Source organism: Tachypleus tridentatus, chromosome 9 (genome assembly GCF_004210375.1).
Source record: "Tachypleus tridentatus isolate NWPU-2018 chromosome 9, ASM421037v1, whole genome shotgun sequence".
Classification (NCBI taxonomy): domain Eukaryota; kingdom Metazoa; phylum Arthropoda; class Merostomata; order Xiphosura; family Limulidae; genus Tachypleus; species Tachypleus tridentatus.
Window position 1 is genome coordinate 90,586,025 of NC_134833.1, and position 22,234 is coordinate 90,608,258.

Below are 22,234 nucleotides of genomic sequence, written 5' to 3' on the forward strand. Positions count from 1 at the left end.
AATATCTTACTTTCTAATATTAAAAATTCTCTACACAAGTTTTCAATAACCCAATTTCAAGAGCCTTTAAAAGATGTTGTCATAAAGTGGTTTGTTAAGCAGTTTCTGCTCATAGGTTCTCAAAATGGGTGAACTGATTACATCGCAGTCAAGTTTTCTGTAACATGCTATAGATAAAAGACTTAACTGATACCATCTGAGGTAAAAATAGACTGATGCATCTTGGTTAGTAACCAAAAGGGTTGATAATTGTCTTATAAGAGAAACCATGCATACTACATTTATTGAACAAATAATAACCACAACATTACTGAATGGCTAAAGTGTTTTTCTCAAAATGTAATTTGATATTACTAGTTTGTTTGGATTCAGTATATCCATCAAAATCATTTATGGGCTCTGATAGGTCATTTAAAATACTTACCAAGCTTAAAACCTTCAACTTTGACCATTTGAACTGTGAAGCGTTTCATTTCTGAAACAATATTAAGGAAGTCCAAAGATCAAGTTTCATTGTTCTAATTTTAACCATTCTAATGACATTTTCATCTTAAACCAACAAGCATAAAATTATCTACATTGTGAACAAACAAAAACTGTCTTTCTTTTTGAATCTATAGAAGTCCAAAGTGATGTAACAACAGCACCATATGTAGTAAACTGCTAACTAGTCATTGCAATTTCAAATTTGCCTACTTCAGAGCACACTTAGTTTCCAAAAGTCTCAAAACTAAAATTATTGTTATTACAATTCAACTAAAATGTCATAAAAGAGCTGAGCCATTCCTGTGCCCCACAAGGCTAATAGTTCACAATCTTGCTAATAAACTAAATAGATTACATTTTCTAGCTACTTATGTTCTGTTGTTTAAAAATGCAAATGAATAAAATAACATGAACACTCTTTATTCATCAGTTGTATGCTGGTACAATCTTTTAGTTATTCATTCACGTTGTTAAAAACTCAAACAAAAATAAAAAACCCAAAACCCAAGAAACTTTTGAAAGGTAGACGTTTCTTCATCAAGGGTAAACTGGAAAACTTGCCCCACATGAATAAAGAGTTATCTTTGAAAAGTGTTTGGGTTATAACATTTATTTTTTTTGTGGTTACTTATGAAAGGTTAATATAATTTTTTTTTATAGAAATGCCACACACCAACACATGCAACAATAGTTTTCTATCACCTGCAGTTCTCATATATGCACCTCTGTTAAAGTATTTATAGAACAATGCTGAAATTGAAAGTTGAACTTATATGTATTGCTAATAGTAACCCACTAATTTAGTTGAATCAGCAAAAAAAATACACAAGCTTGTTATTTATTTTTGCCCATGGGCATCCATGGAGATAGGGGCTTGGCACTTGCCTCCCCCCTTTGAAAATAAGATACAATTTTTTCTTTATTCACTTGGTATATGGATAAAATTTATTTTTCAAAAACTTGTTCAATTTACAATTTCATACTACTTTGAATAGAAAAAGTTTCCTTATAACGAATAGATGTGTTCCACATTACTTAACTATATCTTAACTACATAAACAGTTGAGAATAATTTTACATATAAATATTTTTGTTTACATCACACAACTTAAAATCTTAAGCTATTTTTAGAATGCCATTATGTAATGTATTCATCTGCTATGTTAACTTCATGTACACGTACCGAAATAAAATTACAAGTGACCGAGTTCTATGTACTTTAAAAGGCCAATTTTCACATGTTATTTTAAATACTGTTTTATTGTATTCACCAAAACTGACATTAATCATATTATCTTTCGACATTATAAGTTCATCTGTTGAATTTCACCTGAAGCTAATCCCTGGTTATTTAACTTCGCCGTCCCTAATTTTAAAGTGATAGGTCAGACTGCAGTTCCCCAAAATGGGAGCCAAATTGGCTCCCAAAACTGCCCAAAAACAAAGCTACAGAATTAATTTGAATGTAAACGAACAATATGTCGATAAAAATTATGTTGAATTAATTAAATAATATATTATGTTGAAAGAAGATATTTTTTTACTATGGCACTGTTTTTCAACCACCATGCTGAAGTTATAGGTTTGAGAAGAGGGGGGGGGGGGTCAAACATTTATATACACATCAAGGAAACCACTAGGTTAGAGAAAAGGCAGCTATTCAATACCGCCCACAGTCAGCCCTAATATTACTCCTTACCAACGAACAGTTGGATTATTCGTATCATTATAACACCCCGCAGATGAAAAGTGGAACCTGAACAATGCGAGTCGAATGCCCTATTAGGCCATGCTAAGCCTATATGGGAGTTTATTAATAGCAACATGAAATTACTATTTACCGCACGATCCTTAACAAGTAATGTATGATAGAACTTGCCTTAAATAACATGAAAGTATTTAATATTAGATTAAATGATCGCAATCTATTAATAATATGTATAACGAAAGGGTAAAAATTACACTTAAACTGAAGTTTCACAAAAAAAAAGGTAAGAAAAGAAACAAAACTGTGCTAATGATGGGGGTTAGCTCAACATAATAATAATAAAAAGCATTTATGGTATAATCTTTTCCATTGTCGACTGTAACTATTTAATAAATGTCTCAGTTATTTAATTGTCTTTCCCTTGACAGCAGCCTCTGTTTGGGGCGAAGGGGTGTGTTGTTTCGTTCCCATTGACAAGTTTATTGATTGACTGGTTTCTGGTAGAGGCTTTTGGTAAGCTTTAAAAAACAGTCTCCAGCGACCACTTCAACACGCTGTCGGCCAGGTCGGAGCCAACTGAGTATAACTAAAATCGCCGAGAAACAGGTGTCAAATTACGATTAAGTTCATATGTTAGCTGGGAGGTGGCGCTCTCTCAATCTATTGACGTGGTCGACCTTATTATACACACACATAACGGATCATCCATCTTCCACGAACAATCGTACCTTAAGCATTTGTTTGAAAATAAAGATGTATCAATCTGCCTCTCTCTCTGTTTATATAATACTAAATTACAAAAATTAAATGTAGTACTTAGTATGCTTTTCAATTACAAAACAACTTTAAAATCACGTGTTAGGAGGGATTGCATGTGCCTGTTCACATGTTTATCCTACACGAAAATTGAATCGTTGGATACAACCTTTCAGATATTCACCCGTGTATGCGTGTGTGTAAATATATTTATCTAACATAGCATTTATTTTCAAAACACGCTGAGTTAAAATCAATAAAACATTCGGGTTCGAATCCATGTCACACTGAAAATGCTCGTTCTTTCAGCCATGGGGCGTTATAATGTGACGGTCAATCCCATTATTCGTTCATAAAACAGTAGCCCAAGAGTTGGCGGCAAATGGTGATGTCTAGCTACCTTTCTTCTAGTTTTGCACTACTAAATTAGAGAGGGCTAGCATAGATAGCCCTCATGTAGCTTTGCGCGAAATTCGAAAGAACAAACAAATGACGAGTCTATATGCATGCGATTTTTATGAATCTTAAAAACTAAGTGAAAATTACAACGTTTATGAACCTTGTATGGATAAAATGAAAGACGACGACTTGTCGGTCATTTAGTCTTGCAAGTCTGCCAAGACTTAAAGACAGATATTGCATAATGGTGTTATTATGTAGTGGCGTATATAAAATACATATATTTCTATTGTTCATGTTATTTAGTTCTATTTCAGATAATCAAGTACAGCAACGTTGGGCAAGATTAATATTTTATGGTTATTTTTTCATTAACAACCGTTTTCTCCATTTCTCAGTTTTTGAAGAGGCTTTAAAGACAGAGTACGAGTTCAATCTGTCAAAATTCGCTCAACTGCAAGTTAGACATTATCAGTGTATAAACGCAAGCAAATACTTAACTCGAATAAAATCGAATTTCTTTTTGCTCTATGTCACACAGTTTGTTTAGACAGACCATACAGAGAAACTTTTGTGTTTGTGTGAACGAGGATCGCTGAGATGTGTTACCAAACTGAAAAGTTAAAAAAATGTCAACCATTCTTCAGCAAGTGTAACAGCTGACAACAGTGGCGCCAGTCTGCACAGCAAGTTCCCGCGAAACTGACGTCACCAGAGTCGAGTCAAGGACAACCAAATGAAACCTTTGACACTGAATCTGTTGATTTAGTTTAACTTAAGCATACAGAAAAGATAAAAAGAAATACACCCGGAACGGATTAAATGGTGAGGTCAGAGGACATTGTGTTTACAAGTAATTATTTAAACTTAATTCCCAGAAAAGTTAAAATTGTATGCGACAATATTCAATTTGAATGGCTCGAGATTTCCAATAATTTAATATTAAATACACAAACGATTTATTTATAAAATTAATGTCAATAAGCATAGCTTCTGTACTGAAATGTCTGTACTTTCAGTTTGAAACTGTTTTCATCAATCCATTTAGATAATTTTTTTAATCATTTATGGACCTGAATGTACTGTTTATAACCGATGTTGCTCTAAACTTAAAACATTTAGAAGTTAGTGATGCACATTTTCCGTATCTAATATAAGATCTAAGCATTATATCTCGCTACCTGTACATTTTGATACAAAGAAAAGGTTATTAAATTTGAAGTAATTCAGTGTAAACAATAACAACCTAGGTCTTAAACCAAAACTATATTAAAATAGAAACGAACCTTACAGTTCTTCTGTCTTGTTGTGTCATGTGTGTCTAAACGCTTAGTACACACGTTTTATCAATCTTATCAGTACTAGCAGTAGAGGTAGTAAGAGTGCACTTGGGTTTGTCAAGATGTCTGTTTGTTTGTTTTTGTAATTTCGCGCAAAGCTACATAAGGGCTATTTGCTCTAGTCGTTCCTAATGTAGAAGTGTAAGACAAGAGGGAGGAAGTTAGTCATCACCACCCACCGCCAACTGTTGGGCTACTCTTTCACCAACGAATAGTGAGTGGGATTGACCGTAACGTTATAACGCCCCCATGGCTAAAAGGCCAACCTTTTTGGTGCGACGGGGATTCGAACACGCGACCCTAAGATTACTTGTCGAACGCCTTACCCCACTTGGCCATGCCGGGTGGTTCAGGTTGTCAGTGTCACTAGCTTAACACTTTAGTAAACACCTGGCTCACGTTGCAACAACTGCGAGTGCATGCGTTCGTCCGTCCGTCCGTCCTAGTGGTGTTGTCAAACCAGCGATTAACCAGGTAACGACACTTTGGAAGTTTCAAGCGCTACCAACTCTTGACGTGTACCAACATTATATACCTACATATAAACTGTATATAGAAACCATACTAACAATAACATTTAAACTATATATATTACATAAAGTAATTTTAATTGCAAACAACTAGGGTATTAACTCGCACAATAAATTTAAATTGACGAATATTAAGTAGAATAAGGAAATATAAAATTATGAAGATGTGTGCATATATTTAATAGCTTCTCTTACTACGATTCAGATAAGATATTCAATGAATATAAACTTATAGTAAGTGCACGAATTAGATATATCAGTGAAAACACATATTGCAAAAAATGTTGTTATTTTACGGAATTAAGTACATATATAGGAGGGAGGAGTAACCAAGTGCACCCTACCTATATCAATATAAAAGTCGACTTAACAACAGTGCACTTTTAAACTGTACTTTCGGCACGTGTTCCTTAAGACTTACTTGATAAAACGTAGGCTGGCTCGTAATTAGGCATCCACTCAATGCTTGACTTGTAATTATACACACAATGGAAGTGTGGGTACAAAAGTTAGATTTAAACACTGCAGTTAGCTTGCCGTACCAACAGAGGGCTTTAGGTGCGTGCATAGTTTTAGTGCTCTATATATGATTATGCGATATTAATCAGAGGGTATATAATTATGGGTTACGTTGGATTGTCGTGAAAAAAAATTTGGTTGTCCTTTTGAAATATTTTGATTTGTAGTTCTAGTTTTCAAGCCATTTAGTTCAATCGAACTCCTTTATTCTAGATACTTCAAACGCGACACGGAATCTTCCAAATAATGAGTTATTTGGACATATAATTTCTTACCCTCTAAGAAATACTGCTTTTATGCCTTCCAGCAAAGACCTACATTAACGTACTGTAAGAATCACCACCAAAACCTAGATTAACGTACTGCTAGAATCACCACCAAAACCTAAAGTACTGTTATAGTTATCACCAAACAGTTTCGTAAAACGAAAGACAGCAATGACGTATCGACAGCTGCTATAAATGAGAAATTCCCTTGTTTACTTGTTTTGAATAACAGGTCTACCTGCACTAGACTTCCCTAATCTTAAACTGTTAGATTATTGGGAAGGCGACTAGTCAACAACATCCACCACTACGTTTTGGGCTACTCTGATCAAACAGTGGAATATGACAATCGCCTCGAAATTGTGAAGCGTCTTTTTCTTTTTTTTAATGATAACGGGACACGAATCGAGATCCCTCAGGTCCATAGTCCAATGACTTTTATAATTATTCTTCTACTTTCCCAGATTAATAATCCACATTTCAGACCAATGCAGGTTTAAAATCCATAAAATATATTCAGGCAATAAAGGAGTGAACAGACATGGTGCCTTTCAGCAAACTTTATGTATAAATATACGACAAATAACAAGTAATTTAATGATACATTTTTTTTTAACGTTAAAGGTAACAGATGACTACGTCTGGATTAAATGTGTCATCTTATTTCACAATGTTTTGAAATATCAATGAAGTAACAATTGACATTAAAATGGTCATAGCTGTACAGATAATTACAAATAACCTAATCAATTTATATAGTTAATATACGGTTCGTATTCGTAAGAAAACTTTCACTGTTAGCAATATTTTCTATCGTAATTCCAATAATATCACAGCAGGTTTGGCCAGTTTGGAAGTTTAATTTTTTGCATCCAAAGTATAGCTGTTATTAGGTATTTAAATATACAATGAATGTAAACTAAACTTTAAAAGTGAGGTACGATTCTAATCCTAATTTTGGTAGAATTAAGAGGGCAGCAGCGTTTGAAGGTCTTATGAAACATGCAAAAGGCCAGTGTTTATAAAGCAGATTACCAAAAACGTATATTCTATAGTGATTTGCATTTCCGCAAGTTCGACATAAAGAGTGTAGTTTTAAGCACGAAAAACCTTCGATATCAGCGATAAAAGCATTATATATCTTAAAATCATACTCAGGTGTTGGTGGATAATTTATCTAATAACAAATACAGAACACATTTTTTAAAAGATAATTTCGTAAAATCTCAAATACACAAATATAAGTATCGTGCATCTTCAGATCTGTGGTTCGCGAACAACCTGATTTTTGTTATTACGTCTGCCGACACATTGGCTCATGCACTGTTTTATGTCTGTAAAAATGACATTAGTTATTCATGCTGCAGAAGAACTCGCTTCAGCTGTTAGTTAAGTTACATAAAATGTTGCTATTTGTTTTTTAAATAAACTCAGCATACACATGTACTGAATATATACTTCTAAAAAGAGAGAAGTGGACGAATTGAACACAACAAATAACGTATGATAAACATACAGAGTTGAAAGTTAACGAACATACAAAAGTTTAAGACATTTACGTATGACTATGTAAACACGATTCATGACATCTAAATTGGAAAAAAAATCGTTTTTTTGGGTTTTCTTCTTTTGCGTTAGCTGCAAGCTTGTTTTTCATTTTACTTCAACTATTTTTATATCATCTACCAGCCCTGAGTATACATGGTCCTTCAGTCACCACGTAACATAAGCGTTTCAGGGCGAGAATGCTGGCAAAAACGAGGCATCGTCACAAAGTCCTCATGATACTTTGAAGGAGACTTTTTTTTTTTTTTTTCCCAAGGCAAAAATTTCCTTATGAATTATTCCTAGTATATTCAGTGGCCTGGAAGACTTCGGTCATCTAACCTCCACGTAAGCCAAACAGTGCGAATTTTCACAGCTCCGTAACTGGGGCTTTGATAACATCATACGTAAATACACACACAAGGTGGATATTGACGTGTAAACTAAATAGGTTCTCTCGATTTACGTAGTTGTTTACGTAATCATATTAAATGGGTTTAATGAAATCAGAAGGTAAGTCGAACGTTTCTACAAAGATAGATATATTCAAGAAAACCATATAACGTGAATAACCAAAAACCTATCACGAATATATCAAGGGGTTTGGCACAGAAGACAATTTAAACTGGTAAGAGCATAAATAATGTTCAGATAAACTGGTAAAAACTTCAGATGAAATAATTAAACATGTTTAAGTTCCACTATAAACTCTCCTTGTTAACGTTTATGGAATTGGACACTTACTCGTTTACTTTCATTACTTAATAATTTCTCTAGCGCTGAAGATTTGGTTTCCTATCTTTAAAGCTTAGTCTGATATTCTTTTATGAACCCAATTATCCAATTTAAAGTTGACAATTTTCGTAATTAATTAAAGAGAAGCAAGTCTCAGTATTGACGTTAAAAAATAAGATTACTGCGCTCTCATGACACAGTTTTGCGTGACTTCCGGCACGCGGCATTCGTATGTGCAATATTACACTTACGGAAAGGAAAAGAAAAAAAACATGTAGTATTGATATACAAATCAAAAATAAAATAAAATGGATAGATAGACTCCTATTTGAATTGGAGAAGAGCAGCTGATTCGTGATAACCTCTAAGCTGGTGATTAAAAGAAGAATTTTAAATAACTCAATCCACTTTTACTGAATCGTGTGTTTGAGGACGGCGTTTCGACTGGAAGTTTAGGTCTTCATCAGACCCAAATGAAAACCTGCACAGGCAGATCGAAATATCGCACTCGTACAAGCTTGGAAATGGGAACTCCGTTCAAACCCTCCAGGTGTACTGTTATTTATTGAACTACAATGTGACCCAGAAACAGTTAACACCAGTCATATTAACCACTGTATCAAGTGAACTGATTTAACAACGATGAAGACGTTTCTAATAAAGCCTAGATTTTAGGGCAAAATTTAAAACCTCTCTTATGCAGATGCTTTGTAAATAGAAAGAAAAGAACGTGTGAACCGTAACTCGACGATTGTAGGTAAACGCGTTATGAATATCTACATATATCATTCAGAAACCTACGTACCCCGCTGGAACAGCGGTAAGTCTTCGGATTTACAACACTAAAATCAGATGTTCGATTCCTCTCGATTGAGACAACAGATAGCCTAATGTGGCTTTGCTATAAGAAAAACACATTGGGCTATCTGCTGTGTCTACCGAGAGGAATCGCACCTCTGATTTTAGTGTTGTAAATCCGAAGACTTACAGCTGTCTAAGTGGGAGACGTAGGTTCCTGAATGATATATGTGGATAATCACAACGCGTTTACGTTTCAACGTGAAACTAGTTCTACCTATGGCTACATGACACGTAAGGAAGTGGATAATCACAACGCGTTTACGTTTCAACGTGAAACTAGTTCTACCTATGGCTACATGACACGTAAGGAAGATTTGAACATCACTGAGCGTATTCCATTCGTCATCTATGAACATAATATTATAAAAACCAACAAAAAAAAAACCTCAGTGTTTCCATAAAGACTAGAAAATGGTCGTCGTACCAAGAGATTCGTTTACAAACATGACGTTTCTAAACTGGTAGCTCTTGACTTTAAAATTTTTATCATATACACTAAGCGCCCTCTAACGACTTTTCATCAGTTTGCCAGGTGTTATACTGTTATATTACAATAACTGAAATTATCCGACAGTGACAAATAATTGCAATGTTTACATGAATCACACTATATCGGTCTATGTTACAATGTAGTTCAGGGAAATTACCTTCCCTTGCTAACTACTGATAATAAAACACTTAATGACATTGACATACTTCAGTCATTTATAAGTCATTATTATTTTTCTATTATCAATTATACACCGTAACACCTTAGCTAAATTAAACTGTAGAAATGCAACTCAAAATACATCCACAAATCCAGTCTGTACAAGTAAACGTGGCATGGGTAATTGTCAACAATATCTTGATAAATACATGATCTACATTTCTTGGGGTGTCAATAGTACCGACTCAATACCATTTGATAGAGATAATATACTCTTCAAAACAAGAAACGCAAAAGGGATATTTTTGTTACTTTAAAGAGAAATATATGTAATAACGTTACAAGCTGAGAGTATGTGATGTTACGCATGTTAAGGCACTGATTGATTGTCAGACCAAAATGACAATAAAAGTTGTGCACTTTGAAAACGGAGGAAACATCGGATTTTTCGCCAAAATGCATGCGTGTCCAATAAATTTGTTTGAGAGATCTGCATGTTCTCTAAGTGCAACATGTGCAAAATCCCTATAAAAGTGACGGGTTCTCGGTTTCCATAGCCCAGTGTTAAGCCACCGACACGCAATACAGTTACGCCAAGACTGACTGAAGCACAACGCAACAACGCCATTGGTCGCTTAGAAGCAGGCGAATCTCGATCAGATGTTGCCAGAGCTGTGAATGTCCACCCAAGCACCATCACAAGGCTATGGAATCGTCACCAACAACATGGATCAACTCGTGACCGTCCACGATCTGGCCAGACCTCGTGTGACCACGCCCGCACAAGATCGCAACATCCGGTTACGTCACCTTCGGGATAGGACCACCACTGCGACGTCTACTGCCTCAACCATACCAGGGCTGCGTAGGATTTCCGATCAGACCATACGCAACCGTCTACGAGATGCAGGAATCCGACCTCGACGTCCAGTCAGAGACGTCATCCTCGCCCAGCAACATCGTCAAGCACGGGTGCAGTGGACTCGGGCACATCGGGTATGGCCTCATCGACAATGGAGGCATGTTTGGTTAAGCGATGAATCACGTTTTATGCTTCGTAGGCAGGATGGAAGGACCCGTGTTTACCGTCGCCGAGGTGAACGTTTTGCAGCAAACTGTGTGCAGGATGTTGACAGATTTGGTGGTGGCAGCGTCATGCATGATGTGGGATGCCAACGCCTACAATGCCAGAACAGACCTTTTGCACATTCGAGGGAATCTTACGGCTCAACGATACGTCGACGAGATTCTTAGGCCTCATGTGCAACCCATCATGGTGAACGTCAACGACGTTTTTCAACATGACAACGTCCGTCCTCACACAGCCCGACTCACCACTGTCTTCTTGGGACACCACAACATCAACGTTCTTCCCTGGCCCTCCAGATCACCAGATTTAAACCCCATCGAACATCTTTGGAACGAGTTGGACCGACGCCTGCGACGGCGACAACCTCAACCGCAGACTCTACCTTAGCTTGCAGCAGCTTTGCAGGCTGAGTGGACAGCCATTCCACAGGATGTGATTCGTCATCTCATCGCTTCCATGGGCAGGAGATGCCAAGCAGTTATTGATGCTCACGGGGGCATACTCGTTATTGACGTTGAGTGACGTTAAACTTCACCTTTGCAGAATTTGGATGTTCAGCAGTGAATGTGCAAAGTTTCACACATGTCATACAGAACTACCCGGAATAAACTTGTTAACAAGGGAATAAACTTGTTAACAATTTGTCTCATATTTTGCCTTTTGCGTTTCTTTTTTTGAAGAGTATATTTCAGTACAAGGTTTTTGTTTTGTACTTATCAGCCTTTGGTATCGACCGATGGTTAGAGGAACTTTCCACGAATCTTTTCTCCTTCTCCTTTATAGAACCTTATTACAGTCTGGTGATTTGAGGAAGTGTTAAGACAAAGTTTCTTACCTTAAATATGCTTCAGAACCCTTTGACGGATGAGAAAAACTTTTAAAAATAAAATGTTCTACTATTCTTTAGTATCGCCTAAGTTACTCAAACATTCCAGTAATGTTTTCTCTTTCTCTCCTCCCCCTTTCTTCTTCTTCCGGAGGCTTTAGAACCAGCTGATGAAGAAAAGTTGAATAGGCCTTTCAAAAGAGTGAAAATTTAAATCTATTTTCAATATCTTCGGATGACTGGAGATCAGTATCAATAAGTCGGATTTAATTTCGATGGTATAATTATCATAATATGGCGACGTGGTCTAGTGTTTAGTGTTTTCGACTTGAAATTGAAACGTAAGAGTTGGAAGACCATCCACATCTAATCGTTGTCCTCGAGAAATACACCACCTAGAATTTGCTACACACCACCCAGCTACAAACTGATTATCAGCTAATGGCTGGTGAAGGGGGGGTTGGGGCTGCGATGGATCAGCATCCTATCCAGCGAGAACGTAAAAATATTCTCAATTGCTTGTACAACATGAAATCGGACTCGATGAGGCTTTAAAATACATAAAAAGGTTTAAATTTAAGTTAGTAGTTATAACGCACTATATTCCACCTTTTTATTTTCTTTTATTCTCCATTTATGTCTTTTAGCGTCGTGGTAGCTGCAAACACCTTTTTAGGGCAAGACAGAGAGCAAGATATCAGCAGTTGTTAATCTCACGTTGTTTAGCTGTCTCTTTGACACCATCAATCCAACGTTTTTTGTCTTCCTCTGTTTGCTGTTAGTTGTAAATTATAGGTTTTCCTTGGTAGCTGCTCCAAATGCAATTGCAACAAGTGGTTTAACCGTTTCAACCTCCGTTTTCTACGTTTCAGTACTAGCGTCACTCCAAGCTGTTGTTTGGTTTTTTTACTTTATGCGCAGTATTTCAGCGGTTCAGAATATTATATAAGTTGTGTATAAGAAGATATTTCACTCAAAACCAAGCGATTTGTGACAAAAACAAATGTTCAGTCTACGTTGAATAAATAAAACTTATCGAAATGATCTTCTCTCAAAAAAAAAAAAAAAGGTTTTCCGAAACTTTTTTTGTGTGTGAATACGTCTTTAATTTTTAATAATGTATTAAAGCTTACTTATTGGTTCTGGTTCTCGTGTTATTTAAAGCCTTTAAGTGAAGATATTTCGAAATAAAATTGAGATAAAACCTTGCTTGAAGACTAAAAAATGTTAAACATTGTCACCCTTAAATTCCACTTATTTTTTATGAATTTGATAATATCAAGAATTGTAGGTGAGAAAGGTTATCCAATCCCAATGGAGCAGTCGTTTCCTGAGTTGGGATTATGTAAAAAACTCACGAAAGTGAAAGTTGAAGTTTGTAGAATACAGATTCCGAATATAAGCACGGAAAAAATTTCCGACTCGTTTTAAATAAAATGGTTAAATACGTTGAAATGTAGATTACACCAGGAAGTGACATTAGTAGTATTTACCAGATCAGACATTATCGATGTCTCTCGTATAAACCAAAACACCACTAACCTTAATAATTTCGTTGAGATCTCTAACGTAGGTTCGCTCCGTTTCCACAATTTCTAAAATGACCCGGTCAATTGGACCCAAGTTCGGATCATACGAAGTATGCCTTGAGGGTGAGGTTACTGTTGAATTTGCTTCACTTCCCCCACATTCGGAAATGCTACCAACGCTTCTCCTGTCTCCGGAATGGGGTAATTGATTTAAATTAGAATGAACATTCGAACGTTCGTTCCTAAATTCACTCACGTCATCGTCGTCGTCATCCAAACTTTCTATGCTGGCCAGGTAAGACTTTTTGACGTCCATGCCATTGCGAGGAAGGGAAGACGATGAGGACGAGGACGAAGATGACACGGAACTCGTGCTGAGAGGTCTCTTCTTTCCTGTAGTGTGGTATGCGTCTGTAACAGAGAAACTCCGTCTGGAAAAAAAATTTCTCGCCCTGCTACTATTTGCTGGCAGTCCTCCGGAAAGTTGCTCATTGCGAAAGCTTTTGTTGGAGTCACCAGGCGACACTTCATAAGAGCTATTATTGGCACTTCCATCAGCCCCAAGGCTATCAAGAGCTTCTTTATCTGTCCAGACCCTCTTTTGCTCTTCTTCATTCTCGGGGCTTCTGGTCTCGTCTTTTCCTATGAGCGAGTCATACATATCCATCAAAGCCGAGCTGATCTCAACGGTCGTGCCTGCAAAAGAAACCATAAATCAGGTAAGGAGGCCATCAAAGTAAATGTAAGCATCTTAAACGTTCTTATCGGCCAGTACCTCAGAACCGAAAATACAAGCGTTTTGAGTATGTATAGCGTATACGAGCTGTTTCATTAACGCAAGCCAGTATGATTTAACATTACTCTAAATTCGCTCAAAAATACATTTTCTGTAGTAAAAACTAGATAAGTATTAATACTACATTCACAGCGTTTCCATTGAAAAGTATACGTATTATTATACTCTTTCTTGGAAAAGAAAAAAAGGTTTCAGGTGTTGTTTTATGAATGTATCTCTTGAAGCTGAGTTTCGTACGACGAGTTGAGATAGATAAGCACTCCAGCAGGACCACTGATGACTAGCAGATTTACTACTAATGCATATGGACGTTGCGTATTCGTGTGTAAAATGCATACACGTGTATGGTGCGTGTATGTACATCAGTGTGTGTGTGTATATGGTGCGTGCGTATGTACATCAGTGTGTGTGTGTATATGGTGCGTGCGTATGTACATCAGTGTGTGTGTATATGGTGCGTGCGTATGCACATCAGTGTGTGTGTATATGGTGCGTGCGTATGCACATCAGTGTGTGTGTATGGTGCGTGCGTATGCACATCAGTGTGTGTGTATGGTGCGTGCGTATGCACATCAGTGTGTGTGTATGGTGCGTGCGTATGCACATCAGTGTGTGTGTATGGTGCGTGTGTATACATCAGTGTGTGTGTATGGTGCGTGCAGTGTGTGTATATGGTGCGTGTGTATACATCAGTGTATGTATATGGTGCGTGTGTATACATCAGTGTGTGTGTATGGTGCGTGCGTATGCACATCAGTGTGTGTGTATGGTGCGTGTGTATACATCAGTGTGTGTATATGGTGCGTGTGTATACATCAGTGTATGTATATGGTGCGTGTGTATACATCAGTGTATGTGTATGGTGCGTGTGTATACTTGACAAGTTCCATCTTCAGATAATCTTATAGCCTCGTTTCAATATAATTTATTTGTTATGTTTTTGTACAGTATCAAGTCTGAATACTACAGTTTTACAAATCTACATGATCAAACAGAGCAAATACAACGTAGTTATTTTCGTTACTGGCAAACCGGTAACGCATTCCCAAACGAAAACGACCTGATGATTACCAGCTGTGACGACAAATTCTGAGACAAAACGAAACAAAACTGAACATTTTTCTAAGGAAAGTCAAAACAGCCTGTCTGTCGAGAAACGCAGCAAATCGACACATGCTTCAACTACAAAATAACTATTGGACACACTGCACGGGAAGTACATTCATCCAGTGACTTACGACCTGAATTATGGTCCCAGACACCGGCAAATGAAGAAAGAATCCTGAAGACGATATATTTTATCTGTGGTTCTTAACGTAGATAATATCACGAAAATGTTTATCAAGCTGATGATACAGCCGAGTTATTTCTTTTCGCAAGGCCGTTTCTTCCTCAACACAAATATACGCCGTGTTTCTGGCCAGTAATGGTTTAGATAAGATTATTAGGCTGACGTAAAACATGTTACGTCGATCTAATTCAGACAAATAAATCAGGCATATTTTCTGAAACCACAGTCCTAACCGAAAATCTAATATGTCAATGAAAGATGGTTTCACCAATACATGTTTTCCATGTCGTAATTTAATCTCACTAGTGTCAAACTATGCAAGTCAAGGTTAATTCACATAGCGAAGAAAATATTGATAACATTCTATAATGTCTTTCACTTATGAAAGCAGAGAGGCCCAATTCTTGCAATGAAATGATACTGATACGATCCGCTTGACAGACACTCTAGGTCAGAAATAGTTTAACATTTTTCTGTACATTTACTCAAATAATATCCAGTGATTCAACTATAATTTCTTGAATGATAAACTGCATTTAAACAATAACTTAAGAGTAGAAAGGAGTTTCGTCCCAAGCAATTAAAAAAGATGGAGTATGTATTTCAACACTGAAATAAAATATTTAGCGACAATCGCTGCAGAATTAGACTTTTCGTTATAAAATAAAAAGAAAAATTCAATGATTAAACATTCCAGTAAATAAACGTTTCAAAACTCAACGTAAAGTGCATAGTTCTTTTGAATTTTTGTATCATATCTCTACTATTCCAATTTATTAATGCAGCGTTGATTTAATATATACTTAATTCTTTATTGGGTGAAACTAAAACCACCGAAAACTTGGCATAAAAGAAGAGTGCCTGTACATGCATCAACATTCGATATCATAAAACGCTGAATGAAATATATCGTTCTTTTATCTGGAGTTATGAGCGGTGTTTGTTTATTCAACTGTAGTGACAAACAACAAACATTATCTTTGTTTGTTTTGAATTTCGCGCAAAGCTACTCGAGGGCTATCTGCACTAGCCGTCCCTAATTTAGCAGTGTAAGACTAGAGAGAAGGCAGCTAGTCGCCATTAGCTACCGCCAACTGTTGGGCTACTCTTTTACCAACGAATAGTGGGATTGACCATCACATTATTACGCCTCCACGGCTGAAAGGGCGATCATGTTTGGTGTTACGGGGATTCGAACCCGCGATTCTCGGATTACGAGTCGAGTGCCTTAACCACTTGGTCATGTCGGGCCACTCTGATATGTTCAGAGCGATGAATAGAACACCAGATTCTAGCGTTGTAAGTCCGCAAACTTACAGCTCTTTCATCGAGGGGCTATTCATTATTACAACAAAAACATACAGTAATATACAACTTTATCAGTTTGGTCAATCAGGATATTTGATCAAGGACATGTTACTAAAACACTTTTGTAAATCCACGTTAAACTGCTAATAATATTATTTTATAATATAACATAAAAAGAGATAGACAAGATGCACGCGCATGCAACAATCTCAGCCTTGAGACTATGGCCGGTAACCGGTCCAACGTATCAATTTCAAGGATGGCTCCACAAATGTTTTGGCAAGACAGACAATCTGTACATGTGGCGAATGTCTCTTCTAAAAGATAAAAACAGACTGTTACATTTAATTTGAAACCCTAATAACACACTTTAAAAGCCAATGTACGACGGCGCACTTTCTTACGTAAAAAGGTTTTAAAATGTTAAAAATAGCTGAGAAGCACTACTGAAAAAATAATAAAATCCAGTTATGAACGATTTCGTTACACCTGAAGTAAAAATACTGATGTAGTTTAACACTAAATACTGTTAGTGGACTGCAAATTTATCATAATGGAAAGTCGTACAAGTCAGTGAAACACAGACTAAAGTAATGGTAACACTGGTTTATTTCTATTTTGACCATTTATTTTTGATATACATAAATAACGTATACAACAGAGATATCTACAGGTGATTGTCATGCAAGGACAGTTGATTTGGAATAACAAAGTTTAGCAAGCAATAATAGTTAACACGACAGTACCTTTGAAGCAAGTTGAGAATATCTGATGCAAGATAAGGACTTGATAAAAAATATCTTAATCTCCTTATGGGACTATACTGAAATTAATGAGACATCCCAGTTCTTGAATCATTAATACATGTATATATATTTTTTCTAAACTATGTTAAAAATTGCTACTGTAAGTATTTGAAAAATAATTAACAGATGTATTCACTTTACGACAACAACTAACATATATCGGTATTCTCAACAACATGTAGAACGTGAAGAGATATTTTTTGTTGTTATTTTAATTTCATGCAAAACTATACGAGGGTTATCTGCGCTAGCAGTCCCTAATTTAGCAGTGTAAAACTAGAGAGAAGGTAGCTAGTCATGGCCACGAACCGCCAACACTTGGGCTACTTTTTACCAACGAATGGTGGTATTGGCCTTCATGTTATAACGTCCCACGGCTGAAAGGGCGAACCTGTTTGGTATGACATGGATTCGAACGTGCGACTCTCAGATTGCAAGTCGAGTGCACTAACCATCTATCTGACCATGCCGGACCCATTAAGGGATATCGAAGAATATCGAAAGTGGGCGGAAGGCGACTGCTACAAACGTTGTAATACGGTAAGCTTTAATGATATAGTTAAACACATTTTTAACTAGACTTAAACTTAGTACCTATTAGCAATGATAAACAGACGTTATACGGGGATCTTAACGGAAAAACAATAATAAAAACAAGACTGTTCAGATATAATCACTCTCCTAAAAAATACACCAAAATCATAAACAAGAAAGAATTCTTCGTTTAGTGTCAATTATTGTTTATTTTAATGGTAAAGATAACCAAGGCTATCTGTCTCCGTTCTTCATTTTGAAATGTCAATTACACGGAAGAGAACCTCCCAACAGCACCCGTCACCAACTCTTGGGATACCTTTAACTAACGAATAGCGGAATTAACCATCTCATTGTAACAACCATACGGTTGAAAGGGCGAGACTGTTCAACGCCAAGTTTCGATCTCGCAAACACGTAACTTGTAAATTAGCACCCTAGGCACCAGGCGATTTCAGATTCATTACCGTTGAACAACTTGATGAAATAATGATTTCCTATATAACTCTTACCCTAAATAATTACATATAATTTCAAAATTTAATAAATAAACTATTGAAATGAGGCTAACATAAGCTTCTGCTTAACATGCTTATGTATTTTCAAAATTTTCGAACAAAGCTACCCAAAAGCTATTTGCACATATTAGTTGTTAATTTTGAATTGACAAATTAGAGGGGAGACAAATAGTCAACAGCACTGATTGCCAACTTTTGCCCGAGAAAATAATAGAACTTAGATATCATTTTCATAAAACATCCATGGCTCCGAGAGTGAGGAGAGAACGTATGTAGCAAAGGGAATACGAAACAAGAATCTTTGGGTTCAAAGTCTAGACACTATTCCATGCTCGACCCCAGTAGCTAACAAAATAAAGCAGCTAGCTCTTGAATATTAATACAAATTAAGATTCGTAGTTAAAAGACAATACAAAATGTTTTATTCATTGATAAAGAAATAAAAAACAGCTTAGTTTGTTTTTCCATCCACGTAAACACTAATATCTACCATTTTCTATTGTTTCTAAATCATATCAGGATTTCTCTGTACAGGCCAACGGCGCAAAATGTATGAAATCCAGATACCGTATAAATACTGACAGAAATAAACGTGTTAAAACGTAATGTAAATACAATTAAACGGTCAGTAGTGAGCCAGTTAGTAGAGTGCCAGTCATTCAGTGAAGTATTTGTATCATTATTAATTATTGCATACACTCAGTTACTCGATTGACTGGTCGTGTAAATAAACAAGTTTATTTATTCATTAGTTATACTACCATTAGAGAGGTATTTTTGTTAAAACGTCATTTGTAAAGTTAGACCTACCAAGGTATAACAGACTGTAGAAACGTAAAGGAAGAAATAAACTGATCAATTATCGGTACTGATTTAAAAAAAAAACCGCTCAATAAAAGTTTAACGCTACAACAATACGTATGTGTTTAATTCTTTTTAACATTCCTAAATATAGGTTGTTTGTTTTGTTTTCTGAACAACGTTTCACACACAGGCTCACTTCAGACGCAAGATATTTTTCAAATAATGTTTAAAGCGTTTCATAGTTAAATTGTGATTGCCATAAGATGGATTACTTTTCCGTTCAAGGTTACGTTTACCGAAACCCTCGTTGTACTAAACTAACAGTTTCTATTAATAAACATTTTATGTTTGAAATAACCCTATCGCCAAAACGTTTCGTGATGAAAATTGTACGAATTAGTTGCAAAGTAGTGTGCTTGGCTAAACAGGCAGAATTTACAATGAGAAACTGAAAGTATAAGGAACTGCTTTAGTAATATAATTTACACTTGCTATACAAGTGAAATATGTAAAAGTTGGGTGCCACACCGACGACGCCTCTGATAAAATTATATTTTAATACCTCCGAATACAATTTCTACATTGATTACTGGAAGAGTATACAGTTAACTTTAAAGAAAATTAATATCAATTGCTCTAAAACACTTGTGTAGGTGAAACTGTACGAACGCAACGTCGATATACAAGCTTTCTATAAAAAGTAGAAATATTCATTTTAAAACTCTCTGTGACACTGAACTAATATTGCAATAAATATGACTATGCAATGACGTAAGTATTTATGCCATTAATTAAAATTTCAATCGACTCATTACGTGAAGTTTCTCAGTCAGGGTATTTAACTTCTTGGGGAGTGGGGTGAGGGGGTTCAGATGCCCTCAAATTAAAGTTTGGAAACTCTGCTTTAGAGAATCGTAGTCATTATTTTCTACTGATAGTTTGTTCTGTAAGCGCTTAACGATTAAAAAAAAAAGTACTGTAACATAATGATTAATGTTTCGTGATGTCATTCGGAAAGATAATAACAAAAATGAAACCGAATATTTAAAAAAAAAGATCTTTGATTTTCTTAGCGTGGAAAATGGAATAGTCACAACTTTCCCACAGTTTTTCAAGTACTTGTTGAACATTTGGAGTTAGGAGTGCTATCTTATCAACTTTTGTTTTGTGCTAACAATTTGATATCATCTTTGGAAGTTTCGACTTCTCAATTTTTGTAAAGGCGCTAGACATAACACTGTGTTCTCCATACAATTACTACGATTCCTACATATGCACATTCCTCGATGTCTAGACAAAACAATCCCAAACGCTCATTTACTCTGAAAACAAACAAGCCTTGTGTGTGTGTGTGTGGACAAGAAGCAAGTACCGACCCATTCATGAACTTTGAAACCGGAGAACATGTTTTGTCTTGTTAACACTAATTAATATTGTACTTAAATATATGAAAGTGCTTTGTTGCTAATAGCAAACGGAACATGCAGACCTAGTTTTGAAAGTATTGTAAACACATATACATATTATGCACACACATCTTTCCCAAACACTTGATAAACTTATTTAAATAACCATTTTTTTTGTACGAATTAGCTATTTTTATTAAGATATACAACTTTGGTTGAGTTCAGTGTTATAAATATTTAAATCAACCATTACTTGTGAAATAAAGTTTGTCACTAACTGTTAATTCACGTTTGAATTAAATCAATTTTATTTTAAAGTTAATTCAGTAACTGTGTTTGTTGTAATTTTCCCGAAAGATGCTAAGATTTAGACAAATGGTCTGTAAGCTTAAGAAAATGTTGGTAAATATATTGTAGGTCTTCATTTTTAGTTGGAAATTTTCCTCATCTGCTAAGGTGACTGACCTAAAACTTATTTTTGGGTTGGTACAACAGGTGAAAACATTATACGTAGAAACTACTGTTTGTGTAACTTCACTTGTATTGTCTATAGTACCGAAGTGGCGGGCTTTTTCGAGGCGGTATTCTCTATTAGTGAGTGACTCACTCCAATCAGTAGTTACCCCAAGGGCAGGACGCACGTGAAGGTCACTAGCTGAGGAGCAAAGAGCGTATAGCTCATAATTAAGCAGGTATGGTCCATAGCTCCTGACAACATAGGGACCACCGATATAAAACATCAGTATAGGCTTATAAATTCTTTTCAAAAATAGATATTTAAAGTTATTTATTCCTTATACGTCATACTTTATGATTAGCCAAAGAGAAGAAAGAACAGGTTTAACAGTACCACTAACAAAATTCAGTAACCTGCTAGTCGATTAATTTTTGGAATAACAAATTTTAAAAATGATAATATCGATTTTTGTTCAGTTATTTTATCATACTTCTATTGTTCAGAAAGTTAACATCATTCTTGTTGTAGAAATTTATTTTTTTATTGTTATTTCGTCCAACACAGATTGCAAAAATATACGTTACTAAAACGGTTAACGACATGATTTTACCGTATTATCTAGTTGTACGTTTGGTAATAAGTATAAATAAACATTTCAAACGACCTTCACACACCAAAAATATCTCTTCTAGAGTTTATCCTTTAAGCTTTAAGTCAGACGGTTCCACATGCAATACTTAAATACGACGACCGCTCTCTATAACAACACATACTCAGGGTACATTGTACTTAAAACAACGGCTTTTTGATGAATGGCCGACGGTTAAAAATCGTACAAAAACTGGTTTAAACGTTTACACACACATTTAATTCTGGAGCTGAGAGAGAAAGTTTTAATGAGGAATGAAATCTTAAGGTAGCATTAGTTCTCCAACAATTCGAGCCCCGATTGGACGTATACCTCCATTTAATCATTAAACTAAATAGGAAAACAATAGGACTCAGGGTTACCGATTTAATCCTAAAATTACTGATAAGTTGCGGGATATACTCGTGATTTTAAAGATATTTTTAA

At 35.8% G+C, this 22,234-nt stretch overlaps 1 protein-coding gene across 1 annotated transcript in view; it reads right to left on the reverse strand.

The window, feature by feature from the left end:
• Positions 1–22,234, reverse strand: part of LOC143227427 (uncharacterized) — a 72,953-nt gene that overhangs the window by 23,743 nt on the left and 26,976 nt on the right. The window contains exon 2 of the mRNA XM_076458877.1: positions 13,253–13,935. Coding sequence (XP_076314992.1) covers positions 13,253–13,935 — 683 coding nt within the window. The remainder of the gene's footprint in view (positions 1–13,252; positions 13,936–22,234) is intronic.